This window comes from Falco naumanni, chromosome 11 (assembly GCF_017639655.2).
Source record: "Falco naumanni isolate bFalNau1 chromosome 11, bFalNau1.pat, whole genome shotgun sequence".
In the NCBI taxonomy this organism is placed as follows: domain Eukaryota; kingdom Metazoa; phylum Chordata; class Aves; order Falconiformes; family Falconidae; genus Falco; species Falco naumanni.
This window is the reverse complement of record NC_054064.1, coordinates 23,457,989-23,481,253: the sequence shown is the minus strand read 5'-3', so window position 1 is coordinate 23,481,253 and position 23,265 is coordinate 23,457,989. Positions and strand designations below refer to the sequence as shown.

The following is a 23,265-nucleotide window of genomic DNA, read 5'->3' as shown; positions in this document are numbered from 1 at the left end:
TGATGGTGAAGCAGGGGTCCTCACACCTCCCCCACCACTCTAGAGAGCTCTGAGCCTTGTACTGGGGGACAGCATCACCTTACCCGGCACCTGCCTGTAAGCAAAAGACAAGACCCCTTGGGGACCGCACACAGAGGTGCTGAAGGACCAGAGCCAGCAGCTCCAACATACATCTGTCCCTGTCACGGGGCAAGTCACCAAGAGGCTGAGGGGAGCCATGGTGTGGAAGGGCCTGTCCTAACCCCACTCACTTTTTGTACGGTGGGCAGTGAACCAAAGAGGGGCCCCTGCCCTGCAGGAGGATGCCAGCATCCCCAGCATCACAGCAGTGACTGAAAAGGTAATTTCCCAGATGTTCACACACACATCCTCCTGCTCGTGCGAGGGCTCGATTCCTGGCCACTACAAGCAGCTCTGGGCCCCGGAAAAGCCCCCAGATCTCCCGGGGAGCACAGCCTCCCTGCCCAAGCAGGACTGGAGCTCTGGCTTGACCCTTGCAGCACATGACGCCCAGCCCTGCTGCAGAAGCGGGGCTGTCACGGCAGCACAGAGTCTTGCCCAGGGGTTTGCTGCTTCTGCTGCCCTGCGGGGAAGGTACCCACCTTCCAGGGGTTGGGATGAATCCAAGAAACAGAGATGGCCCCATTAGCTTAGCTAGGAGTGAAAACAGCCATTCCTGGTAAGACGCCTCCAGACTCCATGCATGCAACAGCCTGACAACAGCCCCAGCACGAAGAAGGGTTAATCCCACGTACCTTGCTGGAAGAGGGTCAGCGTGACTGAGGTAACAAGCAAGAAGAGGGCCTTGATGGGAGGGAAGTGGGTAGGCTCATGGGCAAAGATGTGAACCAGCTGCAAGAAAGAGAGAAAGACTGAAGCTGCTGCTGGTCCTGTGTGTCCCCCGCCTTCCTGGGGAGCGGCAGCCCCAGCCCCGAGCGTGGCTCCATACCTGCCGGGTGAGGTCGATGGCAGAGGCCTGGGGGATGGTGCTGTACATCTGTCCCAGCATCTCACACAGCTGAGGCACCATGGGGGCAAAATCATCCAGGAGGGTCTTCACGGACTTCTCAAAGATGGCACAGACAGACTGTGGAAGAAGAGGGACTGCATGAGCAACAGGCACCAGGAGATTTCTCCTGGGGCACAGAGCTTGATGGACAGGTCCCGGGGGAGGGAAGAGCTGGCAATGGAGATGGGGACCAGCTAGACAGAGGGCTCAGACCTGCTCCTGTACTGGTGCCCTGCAGCACACAATACTCCCAGAGACCAGGAAACACCCTTCCTACTGCAGCAGGAAGCCTCCCCAAGGGCCAGGAGGAAGGGGCTGGTGAGATGCTGCACATGGGCGTTACTGGACTGAGTGAACTGGAGGAACACCAGATGACACAGGTCCAAGTCAGAGCAGAGCTATCCTCTCAGGGAACACAGCTTTGGTAGACCCCCATCCCCCATCTCCCTGCTCATGGTAGGGCCTCTGTAACCGGAGAGAAGCAGAGCTGACAGGGGCACGAGACAGACAAGAATGGCTGAACGATGCTGGTGACAGCAAGCAAGACTGGTCCAGACAACCAGCAAGACATCCCTCTTACAGAGCATCAACCCGAGTCTGTCCTTTGCTGTGCCCAGTTCAGGTCAGCAAGGACAGGCAGAGCTGCCGGCTGCGTACAGGAGGAGCCTGGTTACCTCCACCACCTGGGCATCATTCAGCCACTTGCTGAGAACCTTCTGTATGAGCTGGAAGACTTGCTGCAGAACCACCACCACCTGTAAGGAACGAGAGGTCTGAAAAGAATTGGCCCCCATGACACCGGGGAGGGGAGATTCAAGACTAAGCATGGCCTGGACTCAAACCTTCAGGCACCACTGCCCCCTCCCCTCCCCAAAGCTGGGCAGCTTTATTCCCTGCTGAAGCAGCCTGGCACACAGCTCACAGCTGGCAGCTAGCACCCGGGCTGTCCTCCAGAGCAGCACCCAGCCAAAAGGGATCCTGCAGGTCACCTCTGCCCACCTCAAGAGTAGTGGGATGAGCTGAAGGAGTTGTTTCAGCTGGAATGCACCAGCACTGCCCTCTTCACCGTACATGCTGCATTCCCCATTAACCCCCCTCTCCTGGCACCAGCAGTGAATAGAAAGGCTTTGGCCAGGCTGCAGCGAAGAGCATCAAGCTACTGCTCTACTCACTGGGTTGGGACCTTGCTGCACTGGCAGTTTCTTGACCTCGGTGCTTTCATGGTCATCATCGTGGTGGCTGATGTCTAGGGTGGTGAAGAGGTTGGAGAGCAGGCCCAGGATGTGGATGATGGCCAGCTTGTTAGAGGGATTGGGCTGCCAGGGAAAATAAAGCCAAAGCATGACATAGACTGTGCTGCTCAATCACTGTCATGCCTTTGGGATCCTGAGGAACCAGAATTGCCCAGGCAAAGTGCCAGAGAGGGGTTCCCCACACTGTGCTCTCTCTCGAGCCAGCATTCAAGAGTGCTGCTTCAACATGGCAGACCCAGGGCTACAGCCAGCGGGAGAAGCTGATTCTGGGTGGAGGTAGCACGAGGTACTCACCGTCTCGTCAGCCAGCTTTTCCAGCTGCTGGATGTAGGGGGTGATCAGGGAGTGCAGGTTCTTCAGGATCTCCTCCACTTGCAGCGCAGAGAGCAGGAAACCAAGAGCCTGCATCAGCCACATGCACTGGCTTGTCTGGGACAAAGAGGAGACACCACGGGGCAGGTCACTGCCCAGCCTGCAGCCCTACCACAGACATGCTAAGATAGCTGCCAGGGACCCAGTCAGCAAAGCCAGGACCCCAGTGCGCTGCAGCTCCTGAGCTGCTCTATCTGGGTCACTCTAGGTGCATCTCATCTCCCCACCAGCATGGCAGAACCCAGGGACTGCACTCTGCCACCAGCACACCTGGCCTCTTCCCAGCAACCCTCCGAGGAAAGACCAGTGCGCCCAAAGATCTCCACACTGGCACCACTCACCCTACCCCAGCACACCCTCCTTTGCACAGCCTGTCTCAGCCCCTGTGGGGTCAAGCATCCCACCTGTCCTGGTCGCACGGTTCTGTCCCCACACATCTCCCTTTCTTTTCTCTTGAGGACATGCCTGCCACCTCAGCATCCTGGGCTTGGAGGGACTGGCAATTGCTAGAGTTAAGCCCCCCCTGGGGGCTTCACTCTCTATGGGTACACACCCCACTGTGCAACTCCAGCCTATGTGTGGGGCGAGCACGGCGAGAGGCAGCCAGCAGGTACTCCTGGCCCCACACATGATGGCTGCAGTGCCGAGCTCTCCTCCAGCGACAGCCCAGCTTGTGATGGCACCCCTCGTGTCTTCAGCTAGGTGCAACTAAGGGGTACAGGGGGGCAAGCAGAACCAGCCAAAGGTGTGAGCCAGCCCCTCTTACCTTGTGAATCTGCTTCATCAACACCTCCTGCCAAAGGGAAGGAGAGAGAGGAAGAGGAATGTGAGTGCTGCAGAAAGCCCCTTCCCTTCCTGGAGGCAGGACTGACGCAGGACATCAAGACAACCAACACCAGTTTGGGCACAGACAAAGAGCATGCACTCCCCCAAATCCACCACAGGCAGGGAGCAAAATCTTTGTCCCCTGGTAAGCTCTTCCCCACGCCAGCCCACCCAGCCACCCAGCGAGGGGAGCCCCTGGCTTGGACGGGCTCTGCAGCACGATGGCTTGAGGAGCCAACCTCAGCCAGGGCTTCCTTACTCCAGTGACAGTGTCCTCCAGGCTCAAAGCAGAGACTCGTGCCCCTCTCTGCTCCCATGCACACCCTGGCAGCAGGCCTAAGCTCAGCCCTCCACCTACTGCCTCGGGACTCTGAGCCCCATCTGCCCCAAATCTTGAGAGCCAAAAAAGACCACAGGACAAGGTGCCCTGGCACTGCCTGGACCAGCTCAGTCCCCAGAGAGGCCTGAACACCAGGATGCTGCCCAAGATGCTCAGCAGCAGCACCAGCTGCCCAGCAGGTGCAGAGCTGGCAGAATGCTGCTCCCAACAAGGCAAACAAAACACCAGGGAAAGAACAGATGCCCATGTGCAACCCCAGCAGACATCCTGGCAGTCATGTCGGCCACTGCTTGCCATTTCTCCACTCACAGTAGGACACAGGGCCTGCCACCTGGGTCTACTGGCCTAGGAACAGGACAGACAAGTCCCCCACACCAAGCAAGATGCCCTGAGCTGCCGCTTTGCATCCCCCTGCCCTGCCCCTTGCAGAAGAAAGGGTGTGCACAGAGCACATCCCAGGTCACCACCACATGTCCGTCTGCATCCAGCTCCTACCTGTGACACGGCGACGATGTTGGCAGCATAGGGTGGCAGGTCATACTTGCACTCCCGGCAGATCTTCTTCAAGGTGGAGACGCTGGAGATGGAGAGTTCAGGGTTGCCCAAGGCTTGGAGCACCAGCGGCAACACGTTGTTAATCATGACGGGGTGATCAGCCAGCCACTCCGACAGGGCCCCTGCACACACAGACGGGGTCAGACCGCAGGACTGCACTGCGGGCTTTTGCTCCCTGCGTCCTGGGACGCTCAGCTTTGCTTTTCGCTGCTGTTATTGCTGGGCAGGAGCAGCCTCAGAGGGGCTTCCCCTCCCCAGCCCAGCCTGCACACAAGCAAAGGCCTCACCGATAGTGAACATGACGGTGTCAGCAAGCTGCACATTGCTGATGCTGATCCGGGGAATGAGGCCGATCAGCCCCGGCACCACATCAGAGTAGTTCACGTCGATGGTCTCGGCAATGGACTGGAAGCCATACAGCAAGGCCTCCGTGTGCTGCCAGGGCAGGAGAGGCACTGTCAGAGCCAGGCACTGACCCCTGATGCCCACCCCAGCCCCAGATACAGGCACTAGCTCAGAGCCCCCCACAGCGGCCAAGGAGGCTGGGTCCCTAGGCAGCGCTAAGGACAGGGAGGCAGAAGACCTGTTCCTCTTCCCAGCACACCCCACAGAGCCTGCAGGTGTGCTGGCAAGGTGGGCATGCTCCTTGCCTCTGTCACAACCCTTTGCTCTCAATGCCCCATGGTGACAATAGGTCCCCAACGAGCTGGTAGCCATCAGCCTGGCACCCAGGTCCCCACGCTCACCTGCCATGTGGATGGCTGCTCTGTGTTGGTCAGGAGACGTCCCAGTTTGTCATAGAGGCTGCTCAGGAGCTCAGCACCCAGCATCTCGTACACGTACATCAGTGTGTCAGAGATGTCCACCCTGCAGAGAACATGGGGGAGGTGTCTCCAACTGCATCTCCAAATGCAGAGGTCTCCCCGTCCCCTGCAGAGTGCTCCACACATGGACACGTTACTTGCTCTCCCAGGCAGGGTGCAGGCACCGCCTGCACAGGCACACTGCCCCAGCCCAACACGGAGCACTCCCAGGTCTTCCTAGGCAGGGCAGCTGGCGCTGTGCCAAACAAAACACCAGCTCGTTTTCATACCACCACCACAGCCAAAACAGCTCTTGGTGGAAGGAATCTCCCGTGTCCCTCCGTGGGTCTCCCCGCAGCGCTCAGTCTGCAGGGTGGCAGGACAGTGCCTGCATCCTTGCCTGACAAGCAAACCCAAACCTCCCAGCCGTACCTGTATATCCGAAACTGCTCCTTCTCATCTGAAGACCAGAAGCCATACTCCTCATCAGAGGGGAACTGGGCTTTGTGCAGCAGCACGTCCACCAGCTGGAAGTAGACAGGCCTGTAGACCTGCTGGTACACCGCCTGCTTGTCTGGCTCAAAGGAGAGGATGTCGTCCTGATGGCAGGAGGAGAAATACATCAGGTGTTGCGGGGGAAAGAAAACAGAGCTGGCATGCCTGCTGCACAGAGGACTTGGGGACCTCTCCCAGGGCTGGTGGGATCTTGTCGCACCTCAGAGGTTGTATTTCCAGCTCCCCCACCTGATGTTGAGCCCTTCTGCAGCTTGAGAGGCAAGCTGGCCTGTCTGGAGGCAAGACGCCAGAAGCCCCAGCAGCCAGATGGACCCTTGGGTGTTTGAGGACAGCACAGTTACATCACCCTGCCGCATCCTTAGCCTTGGGAGCACAGGAGCACACCTGCATCAGGGGCACACGTGTCTTGGACGCTCTGCAGGGCAGGCTGGGATGGGTGCCTGGGCACAGTGCCCTCCTGCCTGCACCCATATCTCAGACCTATCTGGAGAATCAGCGGGAGGAGGTAGGAGCCTCTGCCCAGCCCCACACAGCAGAGGAGCTGCCAGCACGGTGCCAGCATCGCCCCCCTCCCTGCCTGCACTCAACCACACCGCATCAGATTGCGGAGGAATGGAGCTGCGGGGATGAAGTGGGGCTAAAAATAGAGCATGATGTGGCAGGGCTGCTCTGCTGGCACAGGGAACACTGGCCCTGGGAGAAGGACCCCACACTGAGCAGCCATTAGCAGCCCCCAGCCCTCTCTTTCCTCCTCTGAGAGGCCAGGACCCCCAGCCTGGCAGCAGGGTCCAGCCCGCAGTGAGACGGCACACGCTCACTTCCCTGCGTGCAGTGGTGTAGGTGTGCAGCAAGGAGCTAAACAACGAGGTCTGGTGCTGGGGGAAAAAAATAATATAATAATATGAAATTCTAATTAGTTACGTTAACGAGGCCCTTAAAAGCTGGCTCACACTTCCAAGGAAGATCGGGGGTGGAAAAAGCAAGCCACAGGGCCAGCATTTCTGAGGCACATGCCCTGTGGTGGCTGTGAGTGCAGAGCGAGGAGCAGGGACATCAGAAATCCCTGGGGATCAAGCACAGCCAGGCCAAGCCCCAGTCCCTGTGCACTGGTGCCTCCAGGCAGGACCCAGGCAGGCTGCCCAACGATGGCCACTGACCTGCAGTGTGTACCAGAAGGTGAGTGTCAAGGAGCTGGTGGTTTCATTGACGGGGTAGTGCCCAGGGATGCCGGTGCAGAACATGATCATGTTGACCAGGGCCAGGAAGCTCTGCCAGTGCTCCACCTGGTCCAGGAGGGCCCTGGGGAGCAGAGAGCACGGTCAGAGCAGAACCACCACTGTGACACTCATCACTGGGTGCAGGACAGGCCCTGGACAAAGCAGCACGTGGGGAACAGCTGACTGCTCCAAGTTCACTCAGCACTCACCGGGAATGGTTCTCCCCCAAGGCCACAGCGATGCGGCAGATCCCATGCGACGTCTCCATGTCCCCACTCTGGACCGCCTGGCGCAGCTGCTCTTGGAGCCCCAGCACAGGGGGGATGAGCTTCAGCAGGGTGTTCACGTACCTGCAAGCACAGCCTAAATCAGTGCCGGGCAGCGCCTCACTGGCACCGGCTGCCATGGCACCCATCCCTCCTGATGCTCTGCCAGGGCTCCTGCCCAGCTTTCCCTACTGGAAGGCTGCTTTGTGCAATAGGATGCATCCATGAGCCTTTACCGCTTACAGGGACTCTCCTCTCAGCCTGTGGCATCGGGATGAAGGCTGAAGCCCTGAGCACTCCCACAGTGCAGTCTCTGCAAGCAAAGAGAAGGGCTGAGCCAGCGGCCATCAGCTCTGTGCAAAGCCCCCACGGCAGCACGCTGCGGGCATCTGCCTCTGCCCACCCCAAGCTGCTGGCAGGGCTGCCAGCACCCTCCAGCCAGTACTGACTTGTCACTGCTATAACCAGCTCCGAGCGGGCTGTGCTTGTGCATGGCAGCGTTGATGGGGATGGAAACAGCAGAAGGATGATGAGGGCAGACCTGCAGGCTCTTTTCACTACGCTTGCAGCCTGCGCTTCTCGGTGCTGCATGGAGGCAGCCAGAGCTACCGGTGGGAAGCCACAAGCCTCTCCAGTACGGGCACATCCAGATTGTGCTCTCTGCCTGGGATGAAGTGGGCAGCCACCCTTGGGGACTCCTGCCCAGGGAGGATGCTGGCCCCCTGCCACAGCGCCATGGCCCCCCACCCTCCTGGGCTGCCGCAGCCAAGCGCAGCACAGCTCTCCCACATCACATCATGCACATCAGCCTCCCCTCCGCACTGCCTGTAAGTGATGGTAACCAAGGCAACGAGAAGGAGGCAGCCAAGGTGAAATGCAGCCCAGGGCCCCCGGAGAGAGGCCGTGCTGGAGGCTGATGAGCAGCCTGCCGCTTCCCTGCCCGACCAGGCGTGTTATCTGGAGCTGCAGCTATTCTGTGTGCTCCCCGCCGGCCCCACCGCATGCAGGTGCAGGGGCCAAGGACGCTCGGAGCAGAAGGCACACGTGATGCCAGCTCTCCTGTGCCCACCACGGCGAAGAGATGTAAGTGCTGACACCAGGACAGCCGCACGTCCACCCCAGAGTGGCAAAGCTGCCCTGTGCACCAGCAGCATTTTCTATGGCTGATTTAGGCGAGAATAAAGCCATCAGTGCCAAGAGTGCAGGGAGAGTCACAGTGGCAGTGGCAGCTTCTAGGTCTGGGCCACAGGAGGAGACAGAAGGAACAGGGTGTCTCTGTCCCAGCGGCCACTCAGCAACCCCTCTGTGTGCTGCCAGGGGTCACCCCCACACACCCCTCTCCCCCAGAAGAAATCACACAGCAAAGGGGACGGGCGTTTTTGTGTAAAGCATTTTCAAGCCTCTCATGTCCCATGAGTGATGCATGTGGCAATGTGGGAGCGATGTGATGATGGAGAATTTGGAAATTCACCAGCCTGTCTTCCCAGGAACTGATGCTGCAGTCAGAGTTGGCCCAAGGGAGCCAGGGCAGTGCCCAGACAAAAAGGCACAGGAGACCTTCCACTGCTTCAGTGTAGGGCAAAGCCATCCTTCCCCTGCAGCACTGGGGTCACATTACCCTAGAGATGTTTTCATGACTTCAGGAGTTTATTACAAGGATCTGGCTTCTGCTGGTTACCTTGAAATACTCACAGTGTAGATGTCTGGACCTGAGCTGATCCTCTGGACTCCCTGCACAGCTAACAGAGAATCACCTGGACTTGCTTCCGTGCTGCAACTCATCTCATGTTGTGGTTACCCCCAGCCTTTTCTAGAAGTCCTCACTTCACATCTCCTGAGCACCACCTTGCTCTGCTCACTGCCTATGCAGATTTAAGGGCCGCTCAGATGCAAGAGTCCCCAGTGAGGAGGAAATTCTTGCTCAGAGCTGTTTTAACCAGTCACCCAAAGAGCCGTGGCTGAGCCAGCTAGAGCTGAATGGCTCTCCTCCACATCCCGGAGCACAGAGACCCAGGCCACCCCACCTGCTCAGTGCTGCTTCCCAGCCCCGAGCAACCAGCTGGCACCACAGCCCTGGCTGGCGCAGAGCTTGCCCTAGGAGGCTGGTGCTGTCTCTGCCAGCCACCACTTCCCAGCCCCAGTGCCCCAGCATCAGGCAGGAGAGGACAAGACCATCCTGGCCCAGGCAAGCCTCAGGCTGCCCAGCTGAGCAGCCTGTCTCCAGCAACTGGGAATGCCTGTGGAGGACTGTATGAGCAGCCACAGGACAATGCTTCCCCATGTATTTCCCTCCAGTGATTTGTCTTAGCCTTTCCGAGCAAGATTTGCTATCCTGGTATTTACCAACCGAGCAAATTTTGCTTCCATGAGTTTGTCTGGTCCCTTCTCAAAGCCTAGTGAACTGCAGCATCTACAGCTCTCTCGGTGAGACCAGCACCTCCTCCCGCTCTTCTCACAAACCTCCCCAAGCCACACCACGGTATGGGGGACAGCCTGCAGAAGGGAGATATGGGACAATCTCATCCTTCCTGATCCAAATTCTGAGCTACATCCTGATGAGAAAACCTCAACGCTATTAAAAACCTGTTTCTAATGAAGCTCTTGGAAAACTTCCAGTGAAATTCCTCTTCAGGGATTCAGCACCAGGTGCCAAGACCAGGAAGGGCTGGGCTGGACACTAAGCAATCCCACCCAGACACCTGCAATCCTGCCAGCTCCACCACTACAGCAACTCCCTGCTGCTTTCAGAAACACGGCTCAGTGTCTGATGCCCACGCTCTGTAACTCCCACCACGGGCATAGACCACATGCAGGTCCCTCTGTCCACTCTGACAATACCCACTTGGGTGCAGAAACATAGCCATATGCCAGCTCTCCCCCTGCAGCTCGTGCCACTGAGCTTTCTGACCCACTTAGCTGGGGGGATAATCCTCAAACGAGACAGAAAATCCAGCCCAAACCTCCTCTGCAAACAAGATGCACCAATATCTCTGTTCCTGCCCTTCTGCGATTCAGGAGCTTCCCACCACCCGAGAGCAGAGCTGTGCTCACAGGTGCTCCAATTGCCAGCTCCTGGCCAAGTCTCCAAGTTTTTTTTTCTCAGGAATGCCATATCCTAACAGAGGAGCAACATCCAGACTCCCTCAATGCCTGGGATGCCTCCTTCTCTGGGTGCAAAGGGCTCCCACCCACCTGACAAGTAAGGAGATCAAACACTTTGCATCTATAAATCTGCTGCATCATCTCTAGTAACACCTCAGAGGCAGGGAAGCCACCCGCTGCTGTTCGCAGCCTGGGACGTGGAAGCTGCCAGCACAAGCGACTTACCCAAGAGCGAGGCAGCACCGTGACCAGGTGATCCTTGCCCATGAGGTCCCACTTGCCCTTCTCCACCTGGACACTGGTGGCAACAAGCTACTCAGGGCATGAGGAGCTGCAGTGTGAGGGATGCCTTGCAAGGTGGTGTCCCCCTGAGAAGATGTCCCACAGGCTACCTACCTAACCCTCAGCAGCAGAAGCCAAGTCCATGAGCCACTGAGCCTTCTGCTGATGGTAGAAGCACACCTGCACGATTGCCTCCACAGCAATGTCAATGAAGCCAGCTGGGAGGGAGCGAGGCAGAATAACACTCAGGGGAACCCATGGGAAAGCAGGGAGCCCCAAGACCAACCCTTTCACAGAGCAATGCCCTACAGAACTCTGGAGAGGACCATGTCAGCAGCCCATCACCAAGGATGCTCTGAGCCTCCAGACACGGGCAGTGGGGAGCCATGCCCCTGCAGAAACAAAGGTGAGAGACCGTGGAGGAAGAGAGCAGCTGAAAAGAAGCAGGGATCTCCGACTGCCTTGGTAAGAGACAGAAAGGTCAGGAGACTCCCTGGGGGCTTGGGGAAGAGCTGGATCTGCTGCGGCTGAGCAACAAAGCCAGAGGGGCGGGACAGCTGGCACCAGGGGAAGTGGGAGGAGGGATGTGGGGTGGAGGACATGGAACAAAAGGGAAGAGAGCGCCCACCAGGGCTGGGAAGAGGTGGCTCTGTGAGCTACCCCACTCCTGAAGCCATCCCATATCTCAGCACCAAGCACAGTCCTGCTCCTCTCTGGAGCAGCTGTCACCACACGCCGCCTGGCAGGGCATCTCTGTGACAATGCCACCGTTGTCCCCACACCCCGGCAGTGGGGGCTGCACCAGGCTCACACACTGGGCAGCCTTTCAGGCTGGCTGCCTGCCCCATCCTGGCCACGGCCCACACACCTGTGGACAGGAGGGTGTTCTGCCGTGGCCAGTGATGTCTCCAGGGAGAAGGATGGAGAGCAAGTGCCGGTGATGCTGTAAGGGAGCAGCCAGCTTAGCAGGATCAAACGGGACCAGAAACTGCACTGCAGGGTCAGCATGGGAGCAGAGAGGAAACTCTGTTGCCAGCCACACTTCTCACCAAAATTCACTTTGAAAGCTCAATCGAAAGCACAGGCTTTTAACGCAACTGAAGAACAATGCTGCAGGGCCAGGTTCCTGCACATGGGTAGAGAATCACAGCCAAGGGACTTCTGAGACTCAAGGGAAATGGAAAGGAGGAAGACAAGAGAGTCCAACATTTCAGACCTGCAAGTCACCTTCTCTCACCTTCTCATTTTCTGCGCCAATCCTGCCACAAGGGTTTGGGCTGTCCCACAGCCTTTGCCGGGTACAAGGAAAAGCTGCTTGTGGTCATCTTCTGAATGCTAGCAAATGAGGCAACCCCTCCCCACGCCCAGCGATGCATCAAAATCCTGATGGGTCCCTTTGTGCACCAGCACTTAAGAGTCTCCAGATGCAACCGCCCCTGACAGCGAAGAAGACAGCCCCAGGCTGGCCTCGAGCTGGGGGCTGCACTGGCTGCCCTGACCTGAAGCCAAGGGGAGGGCCAGGGCCAGGGCTCACAACCGCAGCAGCATCTGCACCGCTGCAGAGAGCTGGAGCCTGTGCAATGCGCAGCAATGCACAGGGATGCACAGCAGCAGCAGCTCAGCCCAGCCTTCAAGGAAATCCTCCTCTTCAGGGGAAGGTTGCTAAGCAGCCAGGAGGGGATGTGGCCACAGGAACCGTAGGAGATGTACTTTTCCTTCTGTGGGCACTGGTCCCAAGAGCTGACAGCAGCTCAGACATCGTGGCCAAGCAGACGAGCTCAGAGCCCCACAGCGTGGCCCTGGCAGAACCTGCCCCAGCCCCGGGCTCAGCTGCTCCAGAGGCAGCCACAGCCACAAACAAAGGAGGAGTCCTCGGCTGGCACGAGCTGTTGGAGCCAGGAGGAGAGAGAAAACCAACAGGTCTGGTTTTATAATCTCTGCATCAAACCAGCTCCTTGGCTGGACCAGCAGCACGAGGCAGAGGAAAGTCTCTGAACAACCCTGGTAGGAGCTGGGCAACCGCTCCCCGGTCGGGTGCTGCAGGATCTGACGTGCGGACCCAGAAGGGAGCATCCTCATCTGCTTAAGAGGAAAAGGGTGGAGATGGGCTGCAGCTGCCCAAGACTACATGGTCCTCCCAAGTCAACCATGGTGCAAAGCCTTCCAGGACCAACCACGTTAAACCAGTAGCCTCTGGCTGCTTTTAACATCTCCCACTTCTAAACCCTATCATTAGCACCACCAGGGCAGATGGCAGCTAGCAAAAAGCCTGAGGCTTTTCCTCCCCACCCTGTTCCCCCATCGATGCCCAGGAGCACCAACCCACAGCGCACGGGAGAGGCTGCCCTTACCTCTGGGCATCAGGCTGGGAAATGGCATTGACAACAGCCTCCACTGCTGTGTCAAAGAGCTCTGGGTCCTGCAGAGAGGTGAAAGCTGCCTGGATCAGGTTCTCACAGTCCATCAGCGGGATCTCCAGCTGCACCCAGCTGGAAAAGCACTTCAACACCTTCTGCTTGATGAAACCCGGGGAGTCCTGCTGCTGCAGCAGCTGCTCCAGCAAAGGGAAGACGGAGCCACACTCCTGTGCCAGGACGCTGCGTACCTGGCCCTTGCGGTACTGCGGCAGGCGGCTGGTCTGAAACTCCTCGGGCAGCACCGTCAGCAGCTCCAGCAGTGCCAGGCACCGTGCTCGCCCATCCACATTGGAGTCCTCCGCCTGGAACATGCGTACCATGTCTGCCACAGCACAGGGCCAAGCCTCTGGCATCATGCTGAGCGCCAGGGAGGCCAGCGCCACACACAGCCGGGTCAGCACGATCTTGGAACCGCTGGCAAAGCGGGTGATGTGCGTGAAGAGCTGTGACTTGAGGCTCTCGTACTGGTCAGCTGGGATGTCGTTCCAGTAACGGGAGATTTTAATGTGAAGAGCACTGGCACCGAAGTACTGGATCTCAGGCACCTTGTCCATGTGGAGAAGCAGCCAGCTGAAGTGCCATGCCTGGGGGGAGACCTGCGCCTGCATCAGCCATTTCTGAGCCAAGTTCTTGTTCTCGATGTTGGGGTCGTAATACAGCTGGTGGAGAGCCTGGAAGAGAGAGGGAAGCATCCTAGATCAGCCGAGGAGCACCACTGTGGCCAGTCCCGCCATGAGAAGGCTCACTGGGATGGAGCCCAGCACCCAGCTGCTGCCCTGCAAAGCCAGCTCCCCTCTCCATGTCAGCCTGTGTTAGCTGGCATCTTTGGACTCTCGGCAAAGTGAGAACAACCTGGCAGCAGGCAAGGACCCGCAAAGTGTTCTTCCCCTCCTCCTCTCATGCTGCACTCTGGAAATTTCTTTTCCTTAGTCATCTCCCATTTTTACCTTCAATTATGCCGAACCTGCCTGCTTTCCTGATGATGTGCCATCACTGTGGTGGGTGCAGGACCACTCTGCCGCACAAGGGCTGTAAGGGACACAGCATACCGGCACTCCTGCCTTCCACCCACTCTTAGAAAGGCGCTATGGACGCACCAGCTCTCAGAAGCATGTGCGGCCCAAAGCTTGCATCCAGAAGCCCAAGGAACACAAAAGCCACTGCAGATATCTTCATCTGTCAGGTGGTACGGAGCCCTGGCAACCCACAGTCACTGCACTCAGGGATTATCCCTCCATGGAGTCCCTTTGAAGTATTCCCAAACCCGCCCAGATACAGCTGAGCTGGCATCTAACCCTGCCTCCTGCGACAGTCCAGGGCTGCTCACTCCATCTCTCCATATGGAGAAGGGGAACATCACTTACCTGCTCCAACAGCTTTGGGAGATCTAGTTACTGCTTTGCAGAGCTCAGATCCACGTGAACAGCCTCACACAGGCTGCAAGGCTTCAATTATATAGACCTTAAGGCCAACATTAATCAGTTAGTTATTATGAGTGGGTGCAACTGGTAACCAGCGATGCCCTCTACATGGAGAGGGAGAGTGACTACCCCTTGACTACCCCTTGCCTGAGCTCCATCTTTTAGCAGCATGGGTTTCTGCCTGGCACAGCACATTTCGTTTCAAATCGCTGACTGCACATGCCAGGAGCAAGGAAAAGCAATGGCATTTGTCAGGCTATCAGGCACCCGTTGCACCCCAACAGCAAATCAGAGGATGATTCCAGCAGGTGCAGAGGATTTTTTGTCCCCATCCTGGCTCCAGGTCTCAAATATCCTCCCTCCTCCCCCCTAAAAAGCTCTATGAAATTCTTGTGTAGCTCTTGTACCCAGGAGAGGATTTAAACCCTATTTTTAAGCCTCAGAGCTGGCAGCCTGGGGCACAGGAACAAGCTTCCCAAGCAAGTGCTTGTGCCTCCTGCTGCTTCCCAGCACAAGACCAAAGAGCAGTACAAAATGGCAGGAACCTTACAGAGACAGCACTGCCTGGGCCATCATTTGAAACACCTCTGTTCAAGACTTCGTGGCAGGGGAAAATGAGGATAACCTCTTTGTAAGAAAGAAAGAGGTTATGAAGTACGTCGTAGGAGATGGAGCCAGCCAGCACGGGCTGCAGAGGGACAGGCATCTGTCCTACTAAAAGATGTATCCTGACACAGAAAAGGTTAACCCTAGGTAAGCAGGACATGGGGAGAGAGAGAAATCTGTCCCGACAGAGTGGCCAAGGGGAGCCCATGAGTTATCAGCAGCCAGCTGAAACCTTGTTCTGTTCCCAGTTATGTCGGAATTTTGCCCAAAGCATCGCTCAGCTGCTGGGGCAGAGGTAAGCGCTGTTATCCTCTCCTATCAAAGCAAGAATTTACTTCACTATTGAGCAGTAGCTGCAGATGTGCTAAAAGCTCAACCACTCCTGGGGGTAGGAACCTGGCTCCTACCCCTGCTCTTCTGCTAAGGACAGAGTCATGCTGCAGGAGGGCTTAAGCTGGAGCTCCCAAATATCTCCCCCATTGTTGGCTCAGTCTCTTACTTGCTCTTGTCAGAGCTTGTTGCATATTTTTTTTCCAAAAGAAATTTCACTTGAGATTCCCAGAGTCAGTGACAGTCCACTCTTTCCCTTCCCCACTTGCTGGGCACTGTCACAAGTTGCAAAGGCGGGCAGTGGTCCCCTCTGCCTGCTCCCTAGCCTGGGACCCCTCCCCACCTCCTCCCAGCCTCTCTGTTTACACCCCCCCACATTCCCTAATTAATTGATTTCTTCTATTTTGAATAGTCTTTCTACTAATACCTAGAAAATTGTGGGAGAAAAAAATCCCTATGCATCATATATTAGGAGGCACAACGTGTACACATGCACCAGGAGCCCTAGCCTCTAACCCAGTACACATTGGCAAAGCACGGGCCTCACCATGTGTGGAGGATGGGGCCTCCAGCACTGGGTTTCCAACCCAGAAGCTCGGCAGCTGCTCACCTCCACTGGTTTCAGGGCTGCCGCTTCATGGTCTCACGGCGGGGAGCTGCACCGGCAGAGCACGGGGCGAGCCTTACACAGCACCGCAGGTGACGGGGAGCATGGCAGCAGACAGGAGGCTGGCGTGCACAGCCTGCCCGCTGGGAAGCAGCTGTGGGCTCGTCCTCCACCTGGCTGGGGCTGCTGGCGCTGTTGGCTAGGGCCTGGTTCTGCCAGTGCCTCCAAGCAAGCAGACCCTGGTGCTTTCATGGGATTGCCCAACTGAAGGGAGAGGAGCGAGTGACCAGGCAGAGCCTAGCACAGGCTGAGGTGCAAGCACCCCCCATGCAGCCCCAGCAGTAGAGATGTCCAGCACTATGATGGCAGCTGCGTCATAACGGCAAGGAGGGAGTGCTACGATAGATGCTCCCCTCGATGGCCACGCTGGGGAGATGTCACTGTCACTGTACTAGAAGAATGGGGAACAACTAGGTTGCGAGACCCCTCCCCAGGCAGGGTCAGCTTTCCAGCCACCACCATCCCAGCACCTCATCTGCACCCCTGAGGCTTCACCCTGCCTGCCATCTCCACTGAGCTCTCTGGAGAGGCATCCATCGCCCAGCAACACCACTCCACAGCCCAGTTCCTCCCACTGGGAGCCTCTGGGGAGGTTTCCAGCAGAAGCCCCCAGGGACACATGCTGGAGCCTCCACTGCTCAGCACCTCGGGGAGACAGGGTGAGTGGCAAGAGGACCAAGTCTAAGTTATTCAGAAGATGGACACAAAGCTGATGCTGAAGATTCATGCTGCAAGCTGTTGGAAATCAGAAGAATATTCTGGAAAAACACGGCTGCTGGCTTTCTCACCTCCCTTCCCCAAGCACCCCGAGCCTCAGAGGGAACCGCTGTGGCAGCTCCTGGCTGGAGCATGGCTGTTCCTGCCTGTGTGCAGGACGCCAGGTACAGAGGCAGGGCAGCACATGCCCTGGGGCTGCTGACAGCGTGCCCCATCTGGTGCTCTATACAACGCGGGAGAGCTTTCCAGAGGACCTCCAAGGACAGGCATCAATACCGGCACCATTCAGCCCACCTCAAAGCAGTAGATGAAACCCGTGGGAGAAGACTAGGCACTCTCCCTTGCCTACCACCCACATTGGCTGAGTACCATCTCCTGCTGAGAGCGTGGGACAGGAGGCTGCAAGGCACCATGCCCTGCAGAAGGGTAGCTGGACACCCAGCACGCTCCTCCCCAGCAAGGAAAGGCACCGTTGTCATCCCAGAGGCAGGCACCCGCACTGGCCGCTGTTTGACTTGGACATCACCGCACCCGCCAGTGCTCTCAGGCCCACCAGGAAGCGCTGGAGATGACAAGGGAAACTCATTAGTGCCAGGAGGGAAAAGCAGAAGGCATGAAATCGGGCAACGACATCTAACAGGGAGGCTTTGTGCATTCTGATTCCAACGGGTGGCTGACACCAGACCTGCCTCCTCCGCAATTAGACCTGTAACGTGAGAGTTGGTAAACAGCCCGGCTGTCAGCTCTGCCCTTTGGCCAGGGAAGGAGCTTTCTCCAACATCGGCTCTGCTGGGTTGAAAAAAATTCAGGTTTGTTACGATGGCTCTTCCCTGCTCTAAAAAGCTGTGGCCAAAGCCTCAGTTAGGCTGTGGTCACTGCAGCAGCATCAGCCCCTCAAGAGAGCCAGAAGCGAGCTGCTTTGGGGCAGGGCAGATTGCCCAAAAGGCACGGGTCAGAGGTCCCACACTGGTCACTTCAGGAGGTAGAGGGGGACCAGTCTAAGGAGAGTTATTGCCAAAGGCCCTCGATCTTAGGTTGCGCTGCAGTATCACAAGGGAAAAGGAGCTGCTACAAGCCCAGAATCTCCCAGCCCTCACCCCTCGGAGCGTTTGCAGGGAGCCCAGAGCCAGCAGGCTGACTCCCTGACTGCACCATGTAAACACATTCAGAGGGTCCCTGGCAGAGAGGCGCTGTCTCTGCCGTTCGTGGGATTGACAAGAGGAGCCCCAGATGCGTGGCTCCAGCCCCACAGAGGGGGACTGTGCTGCTTGCCATTTTGGGGGGCTCCACGGGGAGACAGGTCCCCTCCAGGGGCCAGTCTGCTTGAGCAAGCGGAGGGGACAGTAGGTACAGCCCAGAGGTCTGCATCCTGGGAGGGGAAGCAGCAAGCTGCAAAACATTCCTGTTCTGCTGTTTGCCCTGTGCCCACAGCCACAGCACACCAGGGGCAGCGGTGGCCACGGCCCCTCAGCAGCCACCAGCCTCCTTCCAGCAGGACCCCCGGGGATGTCTCCCGCTGCAGTCTCTCGCTGCCCTTTCTGGCTGAACGCACTCGCACTGCCAGTGCTCCAGGCCTGCAGCAGCACAGCCATTACCATGGCTCTGCCGAGCGAAGGGAACGTCATCCCTGCCTCCCCCCGCCCCGCAGCAGCCGTCCTCCCCCTGCCACGGTGCGGCAGGCTGAGCAGCCAGCAGCCCAGGGAAGGCGGCAGCCGAAGTGCCGAGGATAGCAAATGGATGCAAAATAAAGCCGTGTGTGTGCTGCCAGGCATGCTGCTCCTGCTCAAGGCACCCACACTCTGCCAGCAGTCCCAAAGAGTGGGGCTTTCCCCCCCCTCCTCTTAATAAGAAGTGCTGCCACTTCGCAGCCCCCCTTTGAGCCCAGCTTGCCCACACTGAGTCCTTGGCTGTCCGGAAGGGGCTGCAGCCCAGATGCAGCTCCGCAGCCTCAGCATCTCTCCTGCTGCTTCACTGCCAGCAGCCCTTTGCAGAGGACAGCATGGTCCCCAGCAGGGATGGGGACTATAGATGTGCACTCTCAGCGGTGGCAGCCAGGGGCCTGCGCAAGCAAAGCCTGAGCAGGACCAGAGAGGAACTCGGAGCGGAGAACCCAGGATGAGTTGCAAGGATGACCTGAACACCCCTGCTCACCATCTTGTGTTTCCACCCATCACTTCGGTGAATGAGTTCACAAGCATTTTGAGAGGGGAAACCCCGCTGGTGCCCAGGCACCAACGTCACCCATTCCTGCTCTGTAAGATGTTGGAGCCGAGATGAGACTCCAGTGATGGCCCTTAAAGGGCATAGCTGAGCCCTGGGAAACACAAGGTGCTGCCCTCCCATCCCATCACCACCATGCCACAGGAAGGAGCAAGGTGTTCAGCCAAGGCTGGCTCTAGGTGGAATCTGCTTAAACACTAAACAAGGTGACTCCTCATTTCCCTCAATTTTGCAAGAATCTCTCCTCTCGAGCCTCCTAATTTCCCCTCCCTGGCAGGGCTGCCACATCTCATGTACGTGGGTTGCCTTTAAGGAAGAAGTGGCCCAGCCACTGCCAGCAGTGCACCAGACAGCGGGGTGCCATTTCCCCACCCTGACGCATCCATGATTCTCTGGATCAGGTTTCTGAAGGCAGGCAGTATTTTTCTGAAGAAAGCAGATGCGCTTGGGTTTCTCCTCCCCATCCTCCTGGGTGGAAGGCAGCCCCAGCAGCTGCCACATCCTCAAGGCTCAGCATCTCTGAGGAGCGGTGATCAAAGACACCCCTCTCCCATCACAGTAGGCTCCGGATGTTAGCTCCATGACATCCCGCCTACCCATCCTGCCAGAGAGACTCTGTGCGTTCATCAAGCATCTCCAGAGAGGCACATGGCAATCTGGAAGGACCAGAAGACGCCAGACCGCTAATGTGCTAGGGAAAAGATGTCAGTGAATATTACAAACACCCCAGAGGATGGGAGGCAGGCCAAGGGAGGAAAGACCTGGAAGGAATCAGACAAAAAAAAGCGGGCGAAAGCAGGCACTTGGGAAATTCATGGAGGAATGGCACTGCCTTCTTTCTTATTTCAAAAAGGGGGATATTGCGGGGGGCAGATTCAATTGCACTGAAAACAGGTAGAGGGTCTCGCAGTCCTCTTCTCCTGGCCAATACTGCAGTGTTAGGTGCTGCTACCCCTGACCGGGGGAGACCAGAAATACAAGGCACAAGTCCTGCTTGTGCACTACTCCTCCGAGACAGACACAGCCAGCAGGGACCTAATGTCTGCAATCAACCTTCACCAGAGCAGGGTTCATACTGCAGCAGGAGTGTCACCTCCACAGGGCAGAGTCACCCCATCACCAGGCTGTCAGTCACACCAGGGACAGCCCCTGGGCACACAAAAGCACATGCAGGTCACAAACCAGATTGCACCGTTTAGGCATGGGGAGGCTGAGCATCCTTACAGCCTGAAGCCCTCAGCTTGCCCAGTCTTCCCTTCCCTCCCATCCCTCCAACTGCAGCAGCAGAGCCCTGCTCAGCAGCAGGTGCAGGGAAGCAGAGCCAGCCCAGATCTGCCGGCCACCCAGCAGGTCTACACACCATGGCCATGCCAGCCTGCTCTAGCTGTGCTGAAGCCAGAGCAGCATCTAGGTCAGGCTCAGATGGAAACAAAAAGCAGCCGAGCAGCCCTCAGCTAGGACTGGGGGGACACTGACGCAGTAACCATACTGCAACAGCTCAGCCCCAGCACAGCCCCACTCTTTCCCTGTATCATGGGAGAGCTCCCTATGGAAAAAAAAAACAAAGCAAAAAAATACAGGGAGCAACTTTCAGATGGCTCTTGAAGTGCAGCACCTGAACCTGACACCCCCCTGGGAACCAAGGCAGCTGCCCGCAGCCTTTCAGACCTGATGGCTGGCAAAGGGCAGCGATGGCCCAGCCTACAGCATCTGCACCCTCCCACCTCCCCGCAACCACTGGTCACAGCTGGAGGCATCTAACCGCCTCCCTCTGGCACAAGTCATGCTGGATAAATACAGCAATGATCCTCTTCAGCTACATGGGCACCCAGAGCCCTGCAAAACTGCAGGTGCATTTGCCCAGGACACCGCATAATAAACAGCAGGGGTACAGAAGGGTCTTCTAGGGATGTGAATCCTCTCCACAAAAACCATCAGAAGAGCATGACAGGTGCGATCTCACCAGAGACTGCCCTGGCTACAACCACCACACATGCTGACTTCTACTGCAGGTGACTTGGAGAGGCTTCGACCCTCTGACTTGAAGGATAACCAGCTCCTTACGCTGTTCCTAACCCCAGCACTTATCACTGACTCAACGTGGAGTCAAACCCTGACTTTAATTAGTATTCAGTGTTATTAATAGAGCCATGCACAAAACACGGCAGGCAGAACAGCTCAGGCCAGTAGAAGCTTCATCTATCTGCCAGCATCACCTCTGACAAAGCAGCTCTACCCACCTGCCTCCCACCAGCCCAGCTCTCAGCAAAGCGCACCTTTCCTTCGCTTTTTACCAGGAAGACTCCACAGCCCTCCCTTGAAAAGAGACACACAGGAGGGCTCTGAGCTGCTTAACCTCTGATCCCACACCGTGTTTCTTCCTCTGGGAAAGCCAGTACTGCTGCCCCCATCCAGCAGCTCAGAGCCTCGCGGCCCACAGCCGCACCTTAGAGGACATCACTGAGATGGCAAAGCCTATGGAGACCCGGGAGAAGCTGGGCCGGCTGGGGGAGGGGAGACAAGCATCCTAGAGGGCATCTTTGCCTCCTCCCAAGCAGCAGAAGACTAAAACCAGAGCAGTGTGCTGAAAACGAGCTGCCTCTCGGCACAGCCCCACCTCGCCCGGCCAGCGCCAGATGCCCCCTGCCCTGGCACTGCCCACCCTTCCCCGGCAAGTGTGTGCTTCATTGTTGGTGCAAACAAAGGAGCGGTTTGTGTCTGCCGAAGAGAAAGGAAGTCGGAGGAAAAATCATCCAGCAGCCCTGGATATATGCAGATTAAGCTGCAGAAGGTTGCATTAATGTAGCATTTTCCAGACATCAGTTAATCCCCCCAGCCACGCTCTGTTGCTGTCTCCCTGGAAGAGGTGGGCTGTGTCTCACCTGCGGCCACAAAGGTAACCCAGCGCCCAGGTAGACCTGACATCCCTGACCCGACACTCCCCCCAAGGCCGGGCAAGCTGCTGGGGAGGGACGGGTGTGAAACACAAGCCATGTGCCCACCGGCACACCCGTGGGCATTGCTTTGGCAAGGAACTCAATCTATTCTTATCGAGGAAAAATGAGGACACTGGGATTCCCACTAGCTGTCTGGGGACCGAACTGTGGATTGACAGGCTGTTGGTCTTTGAGCGGCTGTCTGGCTACAGGGTGAGTGGAAGGGAGAAGCTCTCCATTGCTGTTTGCCCTTCAGGGATGCAGCCTCGGCTGCCCTGCCCCCATCACCCCCAAGCTGGCCGAAGGGACAGGTTTTTTCGCTCGGCTGCCTCCCCGGGTGCTGGCTGGGGTGCCCTGCTCGGCCTCCATGATGAACCCCAGGTCACACGGGGGCTGCTTGGGGCTCTTCCCAGCAGCAGCGTGATGCCAGCAGGCCTCAGTTTGCAGTGGTCATTCCCTGGATACCAGGTTTTGGCAATCATGACCTTGGTCCTCTCGCCCTGCAGCTGCTTAGCAGGACCTCGAGCATCAGCAGGAGCAGGGGTGCTCGATTCCTGGTTCAGAAAGGCACCGCTGGGCCATCCGCCCTCCGAAGGCTTTTCCCAGCTGCAATTCCTAGCACCTGCTGAGAGTCCCTTCCCTGCCTGATGGAGACGCTGACCGTGTCGGGCATCACACCGATGCCGCTGGTCCCGCGGCCGGGACAGACCCGCAGGCTCTCCCAGCCCGGCGCTGCAGCACGGCGACCCAGCGGCCGCCCGCCGGAGGCACAACTCCTCCCTCCCGCTCCCATTTCTGCCACATCATTTTCCCGGCCCGGGCTGCCCGGCCGCACCGGGCCCGGCGGCTCCACCTCCCGCGTCGCGCACCGGACCCCCCGGGCGCGCAGGCGGGTCCCCGCCGCCCCCGTGCGGGCAGGGCACCGGGCACGCCGACACCCCCGCCCCCGCGGCCGGCACCGCCGCGCAAGGTGCCCCCCCCGCCCCCCCCGCGGCAGCATGAGCATCCCGCGCCCGCGGCCACCCGCCTCGCCAACGCCGCGGGCGGGCCGGGGGCTCGGGGCGGCGGGCCCACCTTCTCTACGTTCTCCACGGTGAAGTCGAGGCCCTGCGGCGGCGGCGGCGCCTCCGCCCTCCGCTCCATGGCTGCGGCGGCGCTCAGGAGGCGGCGGCGGCGGGCGGGCGACAGCGGCGGCGCACGGGCAGCCGCATCGCGGCGGGACCCGCCTCCCCGCCCCGACGAGGGCGGCGGCACCGGCGCGGCGGGCAGCGGCGGTCGGGCCGGGAGGCGCCCGAGGGACGCCCCGAGCGGCACCGCCTCCCCGCTCCGCTCCGGCACCGCCACGCCCCGCTGCCCCGCAGGCGCGGCCGGGCAGCCCGGGACCTGCCGCAGCGCCGCGCCGCACGCCGGG

General features: G+C 58.4%; 1 protein-coding gene across 2 annotated transcripts in view; it reads right to left on the bottom strand.

Annotated features, from left to right (window-relative positions):
• IPO13 (importin 13) overlaps nucleotides 1–23,200 on the bottom strand; it is a 32,129-nt gene extending 8,929 nt beyond the window's left edge. For both annotated transcript variants that reach the window (XM_040610414.1, XM_040610415.1), the window contains exons 1-14: nucleotides 22,929–23,200; nucleotides 12,892–13,628; nucleotides 7,100–7,240; nucleotides 6,831–6,972; nucleotides 5,590–5,756; nucleotides 5,101–5,221; nucleotides 4,642–4,789; nucleotides 4,295–4,476; nucleotides 3,401–3,427; nucleotides 2,557–2,691; nucleotides 2,182–2,325; nucleotides 1,684–1,764; nucleotides 950–1,087; nucleotides 756–852 (exon numbers count right to left, since the gene is read on the bottom strand). In XM_040610414.1, coding sequence (XP_040466348.1) covers nucleotides 756–852; nucleotides 950–1,087; nucleotides 1,684–1,764; nucleotides 2,182–2,325; nucleotides 2,557–2,691; nucleotides 3,401–3,427; nucleotides 4,295–4,476; nucleotides 4,642–4,789; nucleotides 5,101–5,221; nucleotides 5,590–5,756; nucleotides 6,831–6,972; nucleotides 7,100–7,240; nucleotides 12,892–13,628; nucleotides 22,929–22,997 — 2,329 coding nt within the window. In that variant the 5' untranslated portion in view covers nucleotides 22,998–23,200. The remainder of the gene's footprint in view (nucleotides 1–755; nucleotides 853–949; nucleotides 1,088–1,683; nucleotides 1,765–2,181; nucleotides 2,326–2,556; nucleotides 2,692–3,400; nucleotides 3,428–4,294; nucleotides 4,477–4,641; nucleotides 4,790–5,100; nucleotides 5,222–5,589; nucleotides 5,757–6,830; nucleotides 6,973–7,099; nucleotides 7,241–12,891; nucleotides 13,629–22,928) is intronic.
• Nucleotides 23,201–23,265: the final 65 nt, after the last annotated feature.